At 50.1% G+C, this 21,753-nt stretch overlaps 1 protein-coding gene across 1 annotated transcript; it reads right to left on the bottom strand.

The window, feature by feature from the left end:
- Window positions 1-3,170: 3,170 nt before the first annotated feature.
- LOC149353402 (uncharacterized) lies at window positions 3,171-4,728 on the bottom strand. The gene has a single exon (XM_089577339.1). It carries the CDS (start codon window positions 4,726-4,728, stop codon window positions 3,370-3,372), a length of 1,359 nt encoding a protein of 452 aa, XP_089433465.1. The 3' UTR covers window positions 3,171-3,369.
- Window positions 4,729-21,753: the final 17,025 nt, after the last annotated feature.

Genomic DNA, 21,753 nt, shown 5'->3' with positions numbered 1-21,753 from the left:
CCCGCACTTTTCATGTGGTCGCACGTGCAGGGTCCAGGCCACGTGCAAGTCCGCGTGGTGTAGGAGAAATGCTCACTGTAAACTTCTTCCTGGAAGACGGACGCTGCTGACAAATTTGATGACTGGACTCAGCTGGCCCCCAGGCCCCTCGGAATGTCAAGTACTGCCGGCCTTGGCAGCTAACTTCGTTCTGTTGAAGAGGGTGCACTGCAGAGCTGCGATGAACAGTTGCGGGGTGGATTACTGACGCCGCTTCCGTGGCTAATCCAGTCGCTGACCCCGCGTGCCTTTCGGGACTCGTCAGCATTCCGCTGAAACCGCGCCGATTTTTCCTCACGACGAAGGCAAAACGTAACACCGCGTTGAAAAAAAAAGCGCCCTGATGATGAGGGGAACGGAGAAAGTGTGCTCTCTGCCGGCCCGCCCGGGTGGTAGGGACCACAGTCGGGAGGAAATAGGCAGCTGAAGGGGTTGGGTGGTGTGTCTGTGGGCGTGGAAGGCCAAATTACGGCGCCGAGGAAGCACGCGTTCCATCGCACAAGGCCCTCCGCCGTCGAGCCATCGCCCCATCGACAGCCACCCGAACTGGAGTCATCGCCGCGGCCCCCGTATGTGAATTGTCCGCCGGACTTTCTTCTTTTCCTACCTGTAACGTTTTGTATATTCCTGCCTTTAATGCACTGTATGCTTTCTTGTTGTTCGCTATAGTTGGATAAGTTTGTTTTTTGTATTGTCTGTCTCCTGCTTATCGCGTTTCGTGTTATGCATAGTTTCTGCTACTCCTCTGTTCGTTTTTACCCTTTTTGTGTTTCCCTGCCTGCGAGTAAATACTTGTTTTAAACCCTCAACCCCTTGAGTTCCTTTTGGATGACCGACGCACCGACACACGTGCACCACGCACGGGCTGACCGACCGCAACAAATAAATGTTTTCCAACGCTCGCTTTTAGGCCACAGGGAAGCGTAAAGCGGCTCCTGTGCCTCAACGGTTTGCGTACCAAAAGTAATTATCTTTCTGGTTGCCTTGCTGCTTTTTATTTCAACCTTGGCAATGCTAGTCAGGTAATTACATGGCATAATGTTGTGAAACTTCTCGCATGATGACAGATGAGGCAAAAATGCTGTGGTGCCAGCCTTTTAATTTAATTTAAGCTTAATGAACCATAGCTGGCACATAAAGAGGTGAACAATCAGGCTGGCAAGGTCTCCAGTCTTTACTCAGCTGTTTTGCATTTGTTTAACTTGTGTCACTGAATGCTTCGGACCGGCTGCCATGGCTCTACTGATCATGGTTTATAAATTTGTTTGGTCCACTTGAGAACCCTTTACACCACTCTAATATCTCCAAAATAAAAAAATTACCGTATATGAGGTTTCTTGTAAGTCGAGATGAAAAACGAAACAAAGAGGCAGCATTAACTACGTTGTGGCTCATTTTCAGGACAGACAACCACTGAAATTTCACCAAGTGTGCTTAAAAGCATGCCAAATTTGCAGGCTGGTCATGGCTAATTAGCTTTCTTATATAAAAAAACAGTAAATGGCACCTACACCTTGAATCCATTATACCAACTGTAGGTTGCGGTCATGTGAGCAGCAAACAACCAGTGATCCTGCTCCAGCCGACCTTCCGGAGGAAGAACACTCTGCACATGGTGGTTTGGAGCTCACAAAGAGGAGCGTATGTATCACTGCCCCATCTGTTACAGAGCAATCTTTCGTTTTCAGCAAATTAAAGAAAAAGGGAAGCATCCTGGCTATGTATATTATTTTAATATTAATTGGCATTCCTTCCTCAAGGAAAGTGTTTTGCCCATGCTGATCATCATAACCCATGAATATATATTGTCACCAGGAAGCGGGAAGCACAGCCGTATTCTCAGACGAGGCTCCGAACCGCCGAGCACACGCTAGACGAATACGACGCTCCGCCACGCACAGGGAGCCAAGTTTCGGCCACCAGGTGGCGCCTGCAGAGTGTCAGCAGTGTGGCATTGCCCCCCTCCCTTCCAAGAGGCATCGGCTCGATGCCGCACGGGCGGGGAAAAAAACAAGGGCGGAAAGTTAACGGTGCGAGTGTCTCCGTGAAGGCCACTGAGACTACTTCTGGCCACGTGGACTACTTCGGACGTCGGTTGTCGAGAGGACCGGACAGTTCCTTGAGGAAGCACCTCGTAGGTCACCGCGCTGAGGCGGCGTAACACCTGGTAGGGACCAAAGTAACGGCGAAGAAGCTTGTCAGAGCGCCCTCGCAAACGGATCGGGCTCCACACCCAGACTTGGTCACCGGGGGTGTAAATCATCTCCCTGCGGCGGAGGTTGTAACGCTTGGCGTCGCGTTGTTGTTGGCGCCGGATGGCGTCACGTTCTTTTGAAGACACACGATAAGGCCACTGACACAGGGGTCTTTGGTCGTCCGCAACGATAATTCGGTGCTTGGTGAGCGGCGTCTGTCGCACCTTGGAAGTTGATGCAAAACAGTCGCGGAAGGAATAAATGAGATTTTCTACGCAGCGTTTCTGACTGGCCAAGAGGTGCGGGTTTACATCGGTCGGGATGGCTGTAGCCGTCGCGTCGTCGAGATCTGACGTCGTGGACAAAGAACACTGCCGGGTACACTCTCCAAGCTCGTCAAAATAAGCGACGACCTCTGTCTTCGTTAGATGTTGCGGTTCACAGGTAAAGTTGGTGACTAGGATGTCGGTACGACCGTTAGTAAGTTCTACGAGGCCTCGGGCTACACAAACTTGCCGAGCGAGTAGCAGCGACATGTTCGCTTCAGCGATGCCAAGGGTGCCGGTGCTGCTATCACACTCGACTGTGACGAATTTGCTGGCTCGCGGAGGAAGCGTTATGCGGTCGGCACATAGGCGCAGCACTACTCTTTTGGGCTCGCTGTTGGTGTCAACGGCTCGCTGGGCGGAAAAAGATACCATGAGCTCCCGAAGGTCGATGACCGCACCATACTCTCGAAGGAAATCCATGCCCAGAATCAGATCTTTCGAACAGTCACGTAATACGGCAAAGGAGCCAGTGAAAGTAAGACCTCGGATCTGGATACGGCAGGTGCAGACACCGATCGGCGTCACTACATGGCCACTGGCGGTGCGGATCACGGGTCCACACCAAGGCGTCAGAACCTTACGGAGAGTCGTGCTCATCACGGAAAAATCAGCGCCGGTATCGACGAGTGCGTTCACTTGATAACTGTCGGCGGTAACTAAAATTTCAGCTGAAACTAATCGTTCGCAGCACGTCGGTGAGGTCGTCGGATCGGGTGGTCGCTGCCCGGGTCGTCGCGTCGAATCGTCGGGTGGAGGCTGTTGACTCTGTGCAGTGGCGGCGGCCCTACCCCCGGAGGACGCCGTCTTCAGTTTTCCCGGCGAGGGGACGTGCGTCTGAACTGACCAGAGGTGGAGGGCCGATTGGGCGAAGTAAAGCGCCTCGGGGACGGCGATCGGGATTGGCGCTGCTGCGAGGTCGTCGGGGGCAGCACGTGAGCGGCGAGGTACTCATCTATGTCCTGCGGTCTTTCAACATAGCGCGGTCGAGGCGCGTCCGGCGGAAATCCTCTCAAACCCATACGCCTGTATGGGCAATGCCGCAGAATATGGCCAGGCTCCCCGCAGTGGTAGCAGAGCGGGCGATCGTTGGACTTGCGCCACACGTGCGCTTTGCTGATAGGAGGGCGCAGATCCTGCTGCTGCTCGACGGAGCGCAGGTAACGGTGGGGTGGTCGAGGTCCGGCAACGGGGCGAAAAGCTTGCGGCACGGGGGAAGGTCGGCGCAGGGCATCGCTGTACGACATGACGTGCGGCTCTGGAAGTGGTGCTGGTGGTGACTGCACCGCTCGCTGGATTTCGTCACGGATGACGTCCGCCGTTGAAGGTATACCTGCCGACGGAGCATCCAAGCGGAGGTGTCGCAGTTCTTCGCGGACAATGCTCCGTACAACCTCTCGCAGCGCCTCGTCCCCTGGGCCTGGCAAGGACGTGAAGTAGTGAGTGGCCGCTACATTCGCCTGACGGCCGTATTGGGCACTCCGTTCCTGCAGCGAACGTTCCATGCAGGTAGCTTCCTTGGCGAAGGCGGCGACGGTTAGCGGAGGGTCGCGCATGAGGCCAGCGAACAGCTGCTCCTTCACCCCACGCATAAGGTGCCGTACCTTTGTAGCTTCGGGCATGGCAGGGTCGGCCCGATTGAAGAGGCGTGTCATGTCCTCTATAAACATGGCCACGCTCTCGTTGGACTGCTGTGACCTAGAGCGAAGGGCGATCTCAGCATTTTCCTTCCGTTGGCTCGAGCTGAATGTAGCGAGCAACTCGCGGCGAAAAGCTGCCCAGTTGGAGAAGGACGCCTCGCGGTTCTCGAACCACGTTTTCGCCGAGTCGAGCAGTGCAAAATACACATTCAACAGTTTCCGCTCGTCGTCCCACTGATTGAATGCGGCCACACGGTCAAAACTGGCCAACCAATCCTCTACATCTTCGAACCGGTCGCCGTGGAAGGATGGTGGCAACCGAGGTGCGAGTAGGACGAACGGCGTAGCACTGCCGGAGCACTGACCTATCTGGCTGCTGCCAGTGGCGGATGTCATAGCTCGCACAGGCCTGGTAAGTGGCTCGAACTCGGGTTGCAGGCCTCGCAAGCGACGGCTCGCTTTGTGGACGGGTGTGGTGTCCGCGCGTTCGGGAGAAGCGTCACGGCTGTCGTCGGGGTCAGCGTACATGGGACGGTACCCAGCACGGCTCCATCAAATGTCACCAGGAAGCGGGAAGCACAGCCGTATTCTCAGACGAGGCTCCGAACCGCCGAGCACACGCTAGACGAATACGACGCTCCGCCACGCACTGGGAGCCAAGTTTCGGCCACCAGGTGGCGCCTGCAGAGTGTCAGCAGTGTGGCAATATATATATATATATATATATATATATATATCAGCGCCACCTACAAACGTGGGTGGCGCTGATGAACACTCTCAAGGTTAGGTTCCCTACTGAAAAATCCGGTATGAATTTTAAACCGGAACCGCATACCGGGTTATTGTACAGGATTTGCGATACCGGATTACTGGAATATCCTGTATAAAACAGGAAAGTCCTGTATAATACAGGACTCTCCTGTTTTGTACAGGATACTCCGGTATCGCAAATCCTGTACAATAACCCGGTATGCGGTTCCGGTTTAAAATTCATACCGGAATACAGGACAGTCCTGTATTAAACAGGCTAGGCCCGTATTATACAGGAGGGCCCTGTATCACAGGACAAAGGCAGAATAAAATGCTTCAAATATATCCCACTTGGACTAAATCTGCCCAAAAACTGGGGCCATAAGTGTACATGCCAAATGCTGAAATATACAGAGCCTCAGAAACTGGTAATCTGCGATTATCAGCAACTCGCATTGCAGTCGATGTGCCATTGTGTTATTTGCTCCCACCTTTTACCAAAGTATTGGTAGCTTGGTGAGTATTATAATGCATCAAAAACTCCAAAAGATGTTTATTTTTTCCGCATGTCTTGAACCAGCTCACTAAGGTAATAATTTAACCCTTTGCGACGATCTACCGGCGCTGGGGTCTCTACAGGGTGCTGGCCAATGAAGTAGTCAAAAGCACCTGCAGAAAAGAAAATATGATTGGTAGTACATAATGCCCCCAGCTTATCATTTAATTGCGCACTGACACACAACATAATGCATTGAGCACTGTGACATGCAACTTACGGCCAATTGCTTGTAGCTTTTCAGGGGTCATTGGCTTTCTGCCCACTGTGGAGGCTTCTCACTTCAGGTTCCAATGGCAAGCTTGCCCTGTAACGCCCCTTTCCAGGAGTTGTGGAGTCGTCCAAAGGCTGCGTCTTTACAGAAACACGAATCTTTGGGTGCCACCATAACTGCTGCGCACGTTGCCGAAGGAATAAAAATTCCATTCCCGAGGTGGACCTGTATGCAGTAACAAATGCATACCCCAGTAGCACAAACGGGGCTCTGAATTGCGGGCCCCCGTGGGCCCAGACAAGCCACAGACAAGCCAGGCGTCTCAAGACGCCAGGCCCTGAGCATTGGCAATGCTCAGTATCGTGAATGCACCTCCCGCCTTCCATATTTGAATCAATAATGTATTGAAAATCTGCGTCGTAACATTGTTGGTGTGTAAACAGGTTGCTCAGACGATTGCGATGCTTGCGTGGTCATCCTCCATTATTTACGGCACATACCGCAGCATCGATGCGATGCGTGATGTTTGTTCAAGGTCTTGAGCCGCTCCCCCTCAGGACGTTTATCAATGATTGCTCTCGCACGTATACACCATGTGCCTCTGTAAAGAAATAATACAAACTATAAAACTAATTTTAGTCGTGCTATCATGAAGGACAAGCAATGTCGGTATGTAACTGAAAGAAAATTTTGCGCTATTTCGTCCCTCTACGCTGTGCAGTCTACAAAGTTTTAGTTAAAAAGACACTGAACAGTTAGAACGTTTCTGTTGACGCCGAGCATATAACCGAGACGGAGGCAGTACTTAAAGAACAGAGTGATTTAAAATGCGTACTTACGTCCTAGCAGCACGACGTCGCCGTCATAAAATCCGCCTTCCACCGGTCAAATATTCCCCACTCACGTCTTTCGGAGCGAAGTCATTCATCACTGAGACAAGGATGATAGGGTTCCACCATATTTGCACTGGACGTACGCATGAAAGGCGATGTCATCTTTGATCATGGATTGATCAAGGCAACACGAAGAAAGGCGCAAAAAATTGTATAACACAAATTCAACGCCAACGAGCGAGTGCCAGCGTGTTTTCCCAGCTACCTTCATCGCTTGACACTCAACCCAGCCGCAGGAGAGAAGTAAAAACCTGTTCCAAACAAACGCAGGAAAGGCGGGGGGGGGGGGGGGGGGGGGGGGGGGGGGGTGGGGCACTTTTGCAAAAAGTCACCGCGAAGCGGCCGGGGACAGTGAACAAGCAGAATCGGAACCTCCTCGCCACTTCATGGAAGTCGCGGGGAGCGTGGTCGGGAGGGCGGCTTAAAATGTTCGGTCGTGGGTTGACAGACACAGAGGAGCCGAAGGGGGAAGGAACAAAGCCCGATAGAAAAACCAGGAATGCGCAGGTTTTTTTTGTTGTGACGGACCCAGGAAAAGCAGAGAAGGCGGTGATGAGAGAAAAAAAAAGCTTTAAAAAATTTGCGTAAAGACGGGTTACTCGTGTAAGGTTTCTACAGGTGGTTTTTGTTTTTATTTTGTTCTCTCGAGCGCTGTATCTTCTATCTAGCACGAAGCGTCGCCCTTAAGGGAACACCGCAAGCTGCCGGCTCCGTTGAATTAACCTTTTCTTGTTCGTCGATAGAAATGTTCTGGGCGATGTGTGATTAGCATGCCTTCCTGATAAAGTGAAGGGTGGGGCCGCTCGGGATGGCACTTGGACAAGTTGCGTTATCAATGGGCAATCACTTGACGAAGAAGAAGTGCAAAGAATTCCTGCACGAAAACCAAGAATTTTCTTTCTTCATCGATGCGTCGCTACAGACTGCCGCTAGCGAACATTAAAAAAGCTGCTGCAATGAACGCGACAGTAACAAACCTTTTGGAGCCTCTGGCGCAGTCACCGGAGGCTCGCCATGTTTATCAGCCAGTCGTGAAGTTCTGCACTGTGAAATCCAGAGTAATCTGCGCAGGACTTACGAAGGCTGCTGGCGGATATATACTAGCCGTGTGCCCGCACACAGCCGCCCTGACTTTGTCAGGGTGCTGCACGGGAAGCCAATATGGCGGTTGCCCTCAAATCACCAAATCATGCACAAACTGCATGTTTTGCCACTGCGAAGCTCACGCTTAGCCCTTTTCTTTTCCTAGCCCTTTCAACAAAACCGTGTATGTGTTGATTATCGCACTTATGCGCGCGCTGCCCCCCCCCCCCCCCTTTCCCCTAAAAAATATCTGCTGGCGTACAACAGTCAATCTGCAGACCAAGCACCAAAACCGCGGCACATATCGCTCTGAATACAGGCTGGTATGTCCGGTTTGAGCTCCGTACCGGACTAGTCTGTCCGGTTTGAGCTCCGTACCGGACTGGTCTGTCCGGTTTGAGTTTCGAACCGGGAATGGACTGTCCGGTATGAGCTCCGTACCGGAGCGGTCTGTCCGGTTTGGGATCGATACCGGACCGGTATGAACCGGTATAGCCATCAAACCGGACGGGTCTCGCCGGTATGAGAGTGATACCGGACCGGTATGAAACCGATATGTTCCGGTAAAATCCGGTTTGCCGCGATACCGGATTTTTCAATATTATTTGTAAAACATAAATACCCCCAAAAGCAGAAGGTTTGACAGCCGTCGCCGTAGCTCAGAGGTAGAGCACCGGACGCGTAATTCGGAGGTCGTGGGTTCGGATCCCACCGGCGGCATATGGTTGTTTTTTCTTCTGCTTTTCTAATCAATTAGCTTTAAGCGACAGCAATATTCTTACTTGATCAGCACCACAAAAAAAAAATCCCCTGTGCTCCTTGGTTTCTGTGGCTGTTGGCTTCTCTCATATATATATATATATATATATATACCAGTGTCCAGGCTGCTTTAAAGGCTTGTTTGGTTTGGTTTATTGGGGTTTAAAGGGTCAGTCTACAGAATTTTATCGACGATATTTTCTTTGCAGCAACCGATAGCTCTTTACTCAAATTACCGTTTAGGCAGCTGTGGTGCCAAGGAGTGCGGTAGAACATTTTAAAATAGAATTTATTAAAGGGTCCCTGAAAGGGGTGTCTGAGGTTGGCAAACAAATACTTGCATTATGTAGAGCGTAGGCCACTGAACGTTCATGCCGCGTACAATACATCAAAGGCGAGTAGATAATTTACAATACATTTTCAAAAACTACCTCTCCCGAGCCTCGCGGCGACCAGCGGCGGTGAACTTCCGCCCGAATCCGTACTCATTACGTCAGTTTGTACTCTTTACGTCACAAGTGCTGGGCTATGATTGGTTCGCGGTGCCAACGTGAAATCACGCATTTAACAAACTAGAAGCTCTAGATACTTCACACTCTTACTCTTTTCGGAAACATTTCGCATTTCAGCAGGCAGAGTTGTCGTTTATATGCATGTTTACGCAGTTATTGTGTGTTCGGTGTCAGAAATTAGTACTGCACTTCCGGTTTACAATGTTTTCGTCTGCTCGTGCCGCTTGTGTCACTCCGCCGGCGCCTACGTCGAACCGAATCGAGAATCGAGGTGCGATTTGGAGTCACCGCACTACTGATTTCTGTCGCGACCTCCGTCGCATGCGCAATCAAAATGGACCGGCCGTGCTGTGTCGTTGGTTGCAAAGCCAGGGTTCGGCAAGATGTTGCCCTTCGGTACTGTCTGCCGAAAGATGGAAGTGAGCGAGCCGTCGTCGTCGTCAGGATTCAGCGCTCGATTTCTGAACGGCGTGTCCTTAAAAGCTTGGCCGACGCGCTGCACCGATCGTCGCTTGCGAACTGCCGCCCCACTACAAGCAGGGAGACACGGGGCGGTGAGCATCGCTGCGCCGCCCTACCCAAGCTCCGCTCACAACCGGTGTCGCACTTCGCCGCCGTGCAGCAATGCCTGAGCGCTGCTTGGGATGGTGTACAAATATCACAAGGCAAGATCGCCTTGTTATCAGAAATACTTCTCGAGCAGCGACAAAGCACGCCTGCTTATGTTGCGAGCTTTCGGCAACGGCACCGCTCGTGGGCGCTCAGGGCGACGAGCTCTGCTGCTGCCTGGCTGCCGTGGTCGTCGCTAGGCCTATTGCCTCTTCGGCATCGAAGCTGCAGCGGCCGGCGCTTCGGAAGTCGCCTGAGCTATAATACAAGGCTTACTCTACACATCGCTTTTCAGTCAACAGCATCATCTCACAATAAAATAATAGTATGGTCACTTTCCGCGACTCCTTCTGCAGCGAAGCGAGCGGGCGCCAGGCGAGTCGGAGCCCACGTCGGGCCAGCGGCAGCTGCGAGACGGTTGTGGCAAGAAATTTGCTCGTATCACAGTCGTTACCTTTACCAGCAGCTCAGTATTGGTCAGCGATCCTCAAAAATGACACATTTTTCACATTTCTTATCCCAGGGTTTATTATTTACGTCAAGAACACACTTTAGCTCGTTTTTATGTCGCCGGCAGACGGGATCCAGGCTGGCCGGCCGGCCGGCATGCTCGGCGTACATCACGTTCGCACAAGAAAATGCAAAACAGCCATGATACCAGCGAGGATGCTTCCTAGATTCGAGCAACGAAAATATGTCTGTGCAAAAGTGGATCTTTCGGCAACGACACCGCCTGCGGCAACGCCGCGCGACGAACTGCGCGCTGGTCCCAGGCTGCCCTAGTCGTCGCTAGGCCTATCTGGTTTCGCATTGAAACCGCAGCTGACGGCGCTTCGGAAGTTGCCTGCGCTATAATAAAAGGCCTACTATTCACATCGCTTTACTGCGAACTCGTCCCATAATAAAAGATATGTTCGATTTCCACGATGCCTTCAGCAACGGAGCTAGCAGACGGTAGGCGAACCGCACCAAGTAGCAGCAGCACCAAATAGGCTGTTGGATGAAATTTGCTTGTATCGCAGTCATCACTTTTACCAGCAACTCGGTATTGGCCAACGATCGTCAGAAATTATGCATTTTTGACATGCATCTATCCAAGGGCTTGCTATGGACGAGAACAAACAATACTAGCGCGTTTTTCAGTCGCCGGTGGCCGGCATCAAGGCTGGCAGGCCGGTCCGGCGTGGCTCGGCCCCGAGCGCCCTGAGCAGCGCGCTGTACGGCATCATGACGCTGCCGCTCTCCGCACTCGTATTGGCTCCCGCTTCCCGTCGTTGCGTTTTCCGCGCGCGGCTTGTCGTAGACATCCAGCAGGTTGGACGCAGGCGACGAGCTGCGATCGGTTGTTACGACGTCGTTCACAACGGCGCGCCGCAGCGAATCGCACACACTTTTCGCACATGTGTCCCCGCCTTAAGGCTGAAATCCCATTTCGGCACTCATCCGCAAAAGTCGTTCCTTCAGCTCGGGGTCTATAGTACGAGAGAAGCCGCAGCGAGGGTTGCGAGACACAGGTGAACATAGCAGACAGCGGGAAAGCGAGCGAGCGATCGAGCGAAAGAGCGCGTCAACCGGAAGTAAACAAACCGATCTCGTCGATGACGTATTTGTGGGCGGAGCATGGTCCCGGCCTGTAATCTTTATTTTTTTATGGTTTGCTCCGGTGTACGAGTTGAGAGGGAAAAGGCTGGTGGTCATTTTTAATAGCCATTATCTCTGGTTCCGCACAAGGTAGATCAAAAATTTTTGCGGTAGGATGATGGATCGTTCAATGTCTATCAATACTTCGACTTCTCTTTGCCTACATGGACACCGTTTCAGGGACCCTTTAATGGGGAACACATCTGTATGAGATGGCAGTCTCATCTGGCAACCATCTGGATTTCCGCCGCGCGGCGACAAACATGGCGGCGCCCGTCGAAGCCGGACCTCTCGCTTCGGACTGAATTCTCGTTGTTGCTGCCTTTTTCAGTGCGTTCACTGGCCACAAATGGGGCGCCTGTCTTTCGCTTCGTCTCATCTCGCCTATAAGAAAACATATAAGAGATAAATTTGCTTTATTTTAATAATTAGAGTGACGATTCTGCCGCTCCTAGGCTTAAGTGGAGAGTCGGTTTGTTTACAGCAATGGTTCCCGTCCTGACGACCAGATGGCGCCACTATAGGCTAAGTTTATTTTTGCGTCTCTGCTAGCATACGCTGAACTAAAAGAGGGAATGTGCCTGCGTTTTGCGTACGTGTAACTATAAATATTCATGTGATTTACAGAAAAAGCGAGCGGTACGCCTTCTACAGTTTACTAGAACAAAACGTGCGTTTCTCTGACATTGGGGCATACAAATGGTACGTAGTACATTCACTTATGCTTCTACAAAAAAAAAGACTACCACTTTCTTGAACAAAATGAACGTTTGGGGTCGCCGCCATGCTTTTTTACGCGAGTTTTAACCCCGAAATAAAATATAAATTCCTGCCTAAACCGGGCGCAGACCCCTCGTTATTGATGTTATAGGATGCCAACTACTAGAATATGCCATTATTTATACACTCATCTCGGTGAGTAGACTGACCCTTTAACGTCCCAAAGCGACTGAGGCTATGAGAGACGCCGTAGTGAAGGTCTCCGGAAATTTCAACCACCTGGGGTTCTGTAGGGTTCAAGGCAGCAACAGAATGGAGCTCATAGACAAGAGTATGAGGCGGTTTGGGAGGGGCAGAACAGCCAGGCATTTCCTCTGTCTCAGTTTATTTTGCCGATTTGAAGCTTGGTTTCACTGCATTGCACTTTTGACTGCAAGTAACAGAAAAGGTATAATTGTGTGGCAGCTTACATTACGCTCGTATATTTTTGCAGGTGGAAACAGAAACAGACCCTTGCGCATGGGCTTCAAGCAGTGACTTGCCAAGACTTTTTTTTATGCTATATGACAGGATGAGATGCTGAGACACAAGTAAGTGCCATTTATCTGCCACCGCAACTAATGTGCTTGATGCATTTTCCTCTCCCTCCCGTGCCCACAGTGCATGGACAAAAAGCATATATAAGGAGGAATTAGACCAACGACAGCTTCGTTTACATTGTGGTAGCATATTTATAGCTTCATTTGCATATGCCGGTGGAGTGCACGATACCACAGCTGGTAAGCAAAATAAATTATAGTTTGTTAAATTCTATTGTCTCTTTTCCCTATCTTTCACTGTCCTCTGTTTTATGGTTTTTAAAGCAAATCCTGTTTAATTGCACATTTGTCACAAAAACTAGTGCCCCCTTTTTATTTTTGTTCAGGTATTCGGAATATGCATGCAAGTAGTACTGAAAACTAATTTTCATCTGTTTCTAACAGGCTGTGCTTTCTCCGATGAAAAGCTGCAGGGATGCAGCATCGGGCACATCTTTGGAAACTAGGGACTCTGCCTGTGACCCAATGAGTGTGGTTGACACAGTGCCTACTTTCGGCTTCTCCGGGTACCAGAGCGTGGCAGCTTCCAACCTCCCAAAAATGGCAGAAGTTCTGACTTTCATTGCTGGTGTCTCTATTCCAGTGTCTAACAAGCTGCAAAATATCCTGCTTGCTTCTGTGAATGCTCAACGGCATACTGAAGTTGTGAACACTTCAAACAAGCTTTTACTGTTTCTAATGAAGACTAAGTTCAGCTTATCATACTCAGCTCTAACAGTCTTTTTTAGTATTCATCGAACAACATGTTCCCATCATTTCTTTCTCGTCGTGAACATTCTACACCAGAAAATGCGACCCATTATATATTGGCTCTCAAAGGCAACAAATGAACTAATAATGCCAGACTACTTCAAGCCACACTGCAGCCAGTGTGAAGTCATAATTGATTGCACTGAGGTCCCTTGCTCTGCACCAACTATAGTGCATGAGAAAGTTCTCATGTTCTCTAGTTATAAAGGCTGCTATACAGTGAAGTTTCCTGCTGGCATCACGCCTAGCGGAATGATTAGATTTCTGTCCAGACCTTATGGTGGCCATCCCACAGATTCTTTAATAGCAACAGATAGTGGAATTTTACATCTTTTGAAACCAGGTGACATTGTCTCGGTTGACAAGGGGTTTCCGCAAATAAGAAGTCAGCTGGCATACCGTGGTGTTAAATTTCAGATGCCAGTGTTTGCACGTCCTAAAGAACCATTCACTAGAGAAGAGGTTTTTGAAACTTACAAGGTTGCGACTGCTAGGATACATGTTGAGCGATGTATCCAAAGAATGAAGATTTATCGCATACTTTCGAAGAAACTCTCGGCAGATTTGGTTCCACGTGCTGCAAAAATAATTGACATGTGTTGTGTGCTCACAGATCTTCAGAAGCCAATTATTAAATGAAAAGAGCAGCAATAGATGGCAACTTTATGGCCCATCAATGTGGTGCATGTATCATATTTAGAAAAGGAATTGAACATAATATTTTTGCTTCTAAAAAAGAACGAAATTATTGATGCGAACTGTGACATGTGTTTATTTAATAAAGGTGATGATAAAACCTTTGACACTAAGCATGCTTCTTTGTGTCCGAATTAACATGCCCCATTGCTTGCTACCCTTCTAAAGCGGGCAGCAACTGTGAGAAATAGAATTTCTCAAGCTTGGGAATAGATGCGCACAGAAAGTCTTTGTCCACAGGAACTTGCACGGTGACTTGTTGATTTTTGGAGTACACATAACAGTAACACAGTCCGAAGCCCAGCACATAGAGTGACACCTGAACTTGGTTAAAATGCATGTGTGTTTTCTTCAGTTCCAGCATTGCACCACTGAACAGAAACTCTCAGAGAAACTCTCAGCAGATTTAGTTCCACATGCTGCAAAAATAATTGACATGTGTGGTGTGCTCACAGATCTTCAGATGCCAATTATTAAAGGGCAGCTGACTACCCTCTGGTCGAAAGCGTACTTATAGCCATCGCAATCAACAACTTCGCCATGCTCCTCTCCTTCCGTTCCCTCCGCAAGGGAAAATTGCCCTTCCTCCTCCAATGCTAGCGGGAGGCGTCTGGTGGAGTGCGTCACATGTCTACGTCATGGCCCCGCCTTGAAAAGATTTCTTTTCATGGTTTTTGCTACCCGGACGATTCGAGGGGTGGGGGGGGGAGGGGGAGAGCGGTGGGTCTCCCAAAGCCCTCTCTATTTTTCTCTTTGGGTCTCCTCGCAGTGTTTCGTCGTGCTTTTTTCTTCTTTGTCCTTCTTCTCCCCAGTTGCTTGGGTCGTGGACGTAGTCGTCCGGAACGAAGTGTCTTCTGCAAACCACCACATTCTTTGCCGTTGTGTCAGTAAGGCCGTTGCGTTGGAGCCCGACACTACTCAACTCATAATCTCCTGGCAATCTGTGCCGGATCGTGGTTCGACTCCAATCGCTGCGTGCGCATCCAACGACGAAACAGCGTCGGTGCATTTTCTCCGCGCACTGAACGATCGAGAGGCGCGATCAGCTCGACCACCTAAACTTGTTAGCGAGCGCATCCTTTCATACATCTTTTTGTCATCCCCAGTTGGAGAGCGACCTTTTCATTTTTTTTAGGCCTCCCTATCGTTTCACGACCGGAGTGGCGGGAGTCGGTTTTGTTCGAAACACACGGCGAAGCGCGGACCCGGCAACAGCCTGTCTTTTGCCCGTGTGTGTTTATGTGTTCTGTGTGTTTGTGTCTTTTCTTCGCTCCTAAGCTCATGTCGTTCAACGGAGTCAAGGCGTAGACAAGATGCACGAAGGATAAGCGGTGTGTGTGTGGAGCGGTCGAGTGTGTGGAGCGGTCGAGCGAAAGACTCGACTACACACGACACGACATACGCACAAGTAACTAAAACCTTGTTTTGGGGGGCTTGCATGGAGGGAAAAAAACTGAGAAGGGAGCGCGCACGTAGAGGGCTACCTCGTGACGTGATCCCGGCGGGGGGGGGGGGGGGGGGGGGGACTGTCTCTCTCAGTTCTACTACTTTTTACTTTTTATGACTAGGTTCAAAGCTGTCGCCGGACGCTCCCTCCCCAGTTTTTTTTTCCTTCATGCGGGTTTGTAGGTATGTGCCAAAACGAAAGGCGCCACGGAAAGCGTTGAGCAGACGACGCGACGCCCTGGCTACGCCCAACCTTCTCCCGTCAGTCAGAACGATGCACCAATGGAATGCCTTCAGCGAAAGTAACCCTCATGACGTCAAAGGAGCCAGAGCAGAGGACGTGGACTTTTGCTTACGGAAGGAAAGAACGAGCGGGCTTTGATCTTAATTTTTACAGCTTTTAGGGGCGCGCATGGCTCTAGTATTTTGCAGAGGTTATCTTCGATGCCTTATCTATGCAGTGGGCTTGTTTTAATAAAATGTTCTGGCCCTGGGCAGGTGCCCTTTAAATGAAAAGAGCAGCCATAGATGGCAACATTATGGCCCATAAATGTGGTGCATGTATCATATTGAGAAAAAGAATTGAACATATTTTTCTTGCTTGTAAAAAAAGAACGAAATCATTGGTGTGAACTGTGAAAATGTGTTTTGTGGTGTCCGGCTATCGCCGCCGCCGTCGCTAATGCGCATGCGCGCCAAAAACAAATAAAAGGCGTGCGCCGCAACCTACGGGTGGGTTATTCTCGGCCAGCCACGCACCGACGAACATGCGGGAATAAACGCCGCGTTCGCCCCCTGGAAACTTGCCTGCTCCTTCGCATGAACGCGCGCTCATGAACGCGCGCGTCTGATGAAGCACGCATCACAAAATGTTTATTTAATAAAGGTGATGATAAAACCTTTGAAACTAAGCATGCTTCTTTGTGTCCAGGTCAACATGCGCCAATGCTTGCTGTCCTTGCTAAAGCGGGCAGCAACTGTGAGAAATAGAATTTCTCAAGCTTCGGAATAGATGCGCACAGAAAGTCTTCATCCACAGGAACTTGCACGGTGACTTGTTTTTTGGAGTACACATAACAGTAGCATAGTCCGAAGCCCAGCACATAGAGTGACACCTGAACTTGGTTAAAATACATGTGTGTTTTCTTCAGTTCCAGCATTGCACCACTGAACAGCAAGTATGTCACATTGCAAACCTTGTCCTCAAAGTCCACAATCGATTTGTTCTTGCATATGTAAAAGGGCATTTCACCTCAAGTAAAAATTCCTTTGATTCTTTAGACACAATTCCATCAGGCGTGCAGCAGAGCCATGGCTGCTCCAACGTTACAGACAGGCCGCACTTGTGAACCTCTGCACCAACCTCATTGGCAAATAATGTCACTGCTCCTGCTTCCAAGGGAATACCGTAGACTGTAGCTGGTGACCAAAAACTTTTCTCTTTCAAAAGCCCTTCAGCCACTTGAGCAGGTTGCCGCCTGGATCTCAGAATGCTGTGTGCCTTGCTGCTAGCAGAAATGCGAGAGGCACGTATATTTTCCCAGAAGCTCACATCCCTTTTGATTTCTCGTGTTTTCATTTTTATGTCTGCAATTTCTTGTCGTGTTGCCATTACGTACCCCATGTAAAACTCCATTTCGTTTTCAGTGTTGCTCCATGGTTCACTACAATGGTGCAGTGCTGAAGTGCGCACATTACCTCGAGTGACATTTGGTGTCGGTGAAAGGGCTGCCGCTTGCTCTTCAGGTTCTTTGCTCACTCTCACAGAGAGCTCGTGGCCAACTGCTGTAACCAGTAAGCAGTCTTCGTCCCACAGTCCATCAAGCAGTGCAGCAACTGCCGTTGCATCCTGAACACGTGGAACAGCTGGTGGCAAAAAAAAAACAACGTGCTCCACTGCTCATCCAAGAAAGCTGTCCTCGCAGGCTCCTTTTTTATAAATGCCCAGACTTTTAAAGGGGCTGCGAAACACTGCCTGGGGGAATACCGGCTATACTTCGGGTGGGTTCTTTATGTCACACACATGCTGAATTAAAAAGAATTACAGGAATCGATGCACAGGAACAGGAGTTATTCAGTGAAGAAATTTCAAAATACAAGCAAACAAAACGCTGCCCTCAACTCGATTTTGGCGGGGCTTCCCACTCCTATTTCGCTCTCCCAATGACGGCACCTGGCGCAACCAATCAAAACAGCCAGCCAGAGCACGTCGCGGAAGTTTGTACTCCATGGTTGCCTGCTCTCTGTAACTCGTTCTTGTTGAGACTGGCAGCGTTGTTTCCATGCCAGAGCGCCCCTGATGGTGTATTTTTATTTTACTTGCTTTGCAGGGCTTTTATCTAAGACAAGCAAGTTGTTTTGTTGATCTAATATAAAACGCAGACAGGTGACAAAATGTGTCGCTATTTATTCACACAATTTGCAGTATATTTACTGTTTGTCCGGTCATCAAGCTCGCGCCAGGTGATGTCATATCCGCTGCTAAAAACCCGCCACTGTGTGGCGACGCCATCAGAGCCATGAAGTTGTTTTTGGGAGGACATTAAAATATTAAAAAACGGAATGTATGCGGTATTACCGACGCTAATAGCACCATTATAACTCACTGTATGCAGTCAACAGGCAAAACAGTTAACTAAGATTGTGTTTCTGGGCCCCTTTAAGAGACGGCTTTCCCCAGCTTCGTGGGCCACTTGAGCACGAGTTGTTTTGTGTGCAATTCACATAGTGCACAACTGCTGCTATATGCATGCAGCGGCCTCCATTCCCTGCCTTGCACGTGCACATTGCGTCCTCGAGGGCAAGCTCTGGTACCTGTCAATAATAAAAAGAAACATTTTAAGCTGAATATGAATCAAAGCATGTTAGCTTAGAGCGTTGGCTCTAATTACGCGAAAACTAACAATCCTTTTGCATTCAGGTTGAGTTCGTCAGTAAGAATTTTATGGTTTATGGGGATTTAACGTCCCAAAGCGGCTCAGGCTATGAGGGACGCCGTAGCGAAGGGCTCAGGAAATTTGGACAACCTGGGGTTCCTTAAAGTGCACTGGTATCGCACAGTACATAGGCCTATAGATTTCGCCTCCATCGAATTTCGACCGCCGCGGACAGGATAGAACTAGCGCCTTTTCAGGTCAGCAGCCGAGCGCCATAACCACTGAGCCAGCGCGGCAACAATTACTCGATACAATGAAGCGTTATTTTTAAGACCAAGCTCGGCTTGTGATATGACCTACGCATGTAGGCAGCGCGAAAAAGCAAGGCGAGCAGCGAGCTTCGGGAGACAGAACCCGACAACGCAAGAAGCAACCTCTTGCAAAAACAATTGTTTACCATACTCACTTCTTCAGTTTCAGCATAAAATTAACTGATCATGCTGCAACAGTGGTGTGCGCGCTGGGCTGGGCACATGATCCAGAGAGCTCCACTACAGCATCTCTCATAGCCCGTGTGCCGCTTGGAGACTTTGAAATCCACAATTTACAATTTTACTACTCTCAGAACGCAGATCGAGAGGAGACAGCATGCAGTGAGGCGGTCTCCGCACAAACTAGCGTTACATCAAACATATTTGTAGCTATAGTGATGCTCTGTCGCTAATTCAACGACACATCACAGCATTGGTGAATTTAATAAAGGCGACGAAAACCACTGCCGATCGGCGCTCAGCATGTTCCCCTGTTTATAAGCGTACCGCCGAAGCGTCTGTCGCGCGCGTCTTCATTGCTGGCCGCTCGATCGGGCGTGCGATGCAGGCACCATGCAGTTGCACAATCCAGAAAAATAAAGTGGACCTATGAGATCTTTCTCGAAACACATCGCTTAAGCGTAAACACTGATTTTAAACCAAAAAATGAGATGATGTACTTGCAGTCAGCTCCACGTCGTAGCCGGGCTTCGTGACGCTTGTTTGCGGCAAGCATTTCGCACGAATGCGGATAAGGTTGTCCCATGGAGCTGCGACGTGGAACACATGTCCACTTTCAAACAGTTTACTTCCTTTTTGGAGGCTGTCTCCGCAGAAATAGTCTTCACGCACCCGCACAAACACATGTGCGAACTTCAGCCATGCTTGCTGCTGCAAGGGGGAAGCCGGGGAAAGTGCCCCGTCTGTTTCCTGCGGTGGCCGTGAGGCGGCTTTCAGTGGCGCAACTATAGGTGGTGCTCGACGCATTATATAACTGGAGGCTCGTTGGAGGTGTAGCCGTGACGTTATGCCAAATGACTGGTCGCAGCTGTTACCGCTCGTTCCGCCGCTGCATCAACCACCGCTCCGACCACTCGCTCTCGCCAGTTTTGCCACGTACTAACCACGCGATTCGCTCTTGCTGAATAAAGGCCAGCGCCCGCAGGGGACTTGGGGTATCTGTTACAGCCGGCCTCGTCGCTTCGGCTGACGCGGTTGTTGCGACGCGCGTCTCTTCTTTCAATCTTTCCTCTCACATCTTTCACCTCTCCTCTGTCTGCACGTGGCAGCCAGTGTGGCTCAGCCCGAGCCAGTGGGCAAGCCAGTGCACTTTTCCATTCATCCTTCCTACAGTCGCAACAACAACGACCTAGACACCGCGGAAACATGGAGCCAGAGCCGGCCACCGGGAGATGTTCTTCGGCTCGGCATTGGAGGCGTCGCGGGCTGCTTCGAGCGACCCCTGCGACAGAGAGCGCGCAACGCCGCCTTGGCTAGAGGTAAGTCGCGAAAGCGGGGTCGTCGAGTTGATGAAGCCGATGAAGAACGGGAGGTACGTCTGTATAAGCAGCGGCACAGGCAACACGAGTATCTCAAGCGGAAAAGGGAACTGGATGCTGCCAAAGTCTGGGCGTCGACACCGGCCACTGGTTCGTATTACCTGGCTCAGCTGAGTCGAGGCACGGCCATATTTTGCGTTTCGCTTGCAAGTGAATTAGGCTGCTACCGAGATTCGATCCTGCGATGTCGTGCTTAGATACCGAACTCCGTTGACGTGTGAACCACCACGATGTGTCAAAGAAGAAATTACGAGGCACGGAATTGTTATGAATCGAAGCCATTCCTGCGGAACTCTCCGCTCCTGGACAAGGGGGCGCTACATCGATTAAGCCACGTATTGTCGTAACTTGTGAAACCGCTGTCCAAAGCACGGTGGTGTGAAAGCACGTTAACCGATGGGTCACATCACGACAGTGGTGGTACGTATACAGCCTTTGCCAAAAGTGTACAGCCCAAGGAGTTTGCTCTTAGGCCGTACTACGCGGATCGCTTTCAGCACCCAGCGTTCCAATTCTCGATGCGTCGAAGGCAACTGGCCTCCACACCCGTATAAACGTGAGTGCTTCCACGAGCACTACAAGCCCCTCCCCCAGCTTCCTCACTAGCTGGCTTAGAAGCAAAGCCCCTGGACCACTTACTTTCGAAATAAGCTGTACAGCTTTTGTGAGTAATATACAGCCAGTGGACTTTGGTACCAAGTCCTGTGGTAGTTATAACCTCCAGAGGGGAGGGCGCTCGAGTCCCCCTCAGATTCGAGCTTTCAAATGTTGATTATGGAAAACGAACCAGACCACGCGACTCAGAAACAGGCCCGACAGGCAGCAAACTTTTGCTGTGAGGGATGCCGTAGTGAAGGGCTCCGGAAATTTTGACCACCTCAGGTTCTTTACCCTCCACTGATATCGCACAGTACACGGGCCTCTGCAATTTCACCTTCGCCAAAATTCGCCCGCCGCGGCCGGTATCGAACCCGCATCTTCTGGGTCAGCAGCTGAGCGCCATAACCTGCAAGCCACCGCGGCAGAAGTAGCCATATTTATAGGTTAACATCTTGCAGCGACACCACAGCACTGTAAGAAGTTATTCTGGCTTGCACGGCCAAAGCTATGCGTGGATCACCATTATGGCTCCCGTGATGTCCAATGCACCTATACAATGGGCGCTTCTGAACGCCTGCGGCCTCTACTGTTATTTATGCGAGATAATAGTGACTGTTACAGAAGTGGGCTGTGAGGTGCGTACGCTGAACTGGGCGAAAAATCTGGCATAAATTCAGTAGAATCCATTTCTCTGCCAAGCTAGGCAAATCCTCGTAGCAGAGTGGGGAAGGTCTAAAGGATATAATGTAATTATGAGCTCAAAATGTTGCCGAAGAGGTCACATAATGACCTTTTAAGTGACACTCCGGCTGAGACAATGCGTCGCCCAGAAAACGAAACCAGCCTTTTGTTTTATTTTAAACATTTTATTTAAGAAACGAGCTCTGTCTGCATTGTTTAGCAGACACACAAAAACAACTGCACACAAAAAAATACAGAAAATTAAAAAATGACGTCATGCTGGCGCATAGCAAGACTA

This window comes from Amblyomma mixtum, chromosome 3 (assembly GCF_055824585.1).
Source record: "Amblyomma mixtum isolate Tamu chromosome 3, ASM5582458v1, whole genome shotgun sequence".
Lineage (NCBI taxonomy): Eukaryota > Metazoa > Arthropoda > Arachnida > Ixodida > Ixodidae > Amblyomma > Amblyomma mixtum.
This window is presented reverse-complemented; position numbering and strand designations above follow the sequence as displayed.

Coding starts and splice junctions, on each gene's coding strand:
- LOC149353402 (XM_089577339.1), bottom strand. CDS start 4,728: ATGTACGCTGACCCCGACGACAGCCGTGACGCTTCTCCCGAACGCGCG.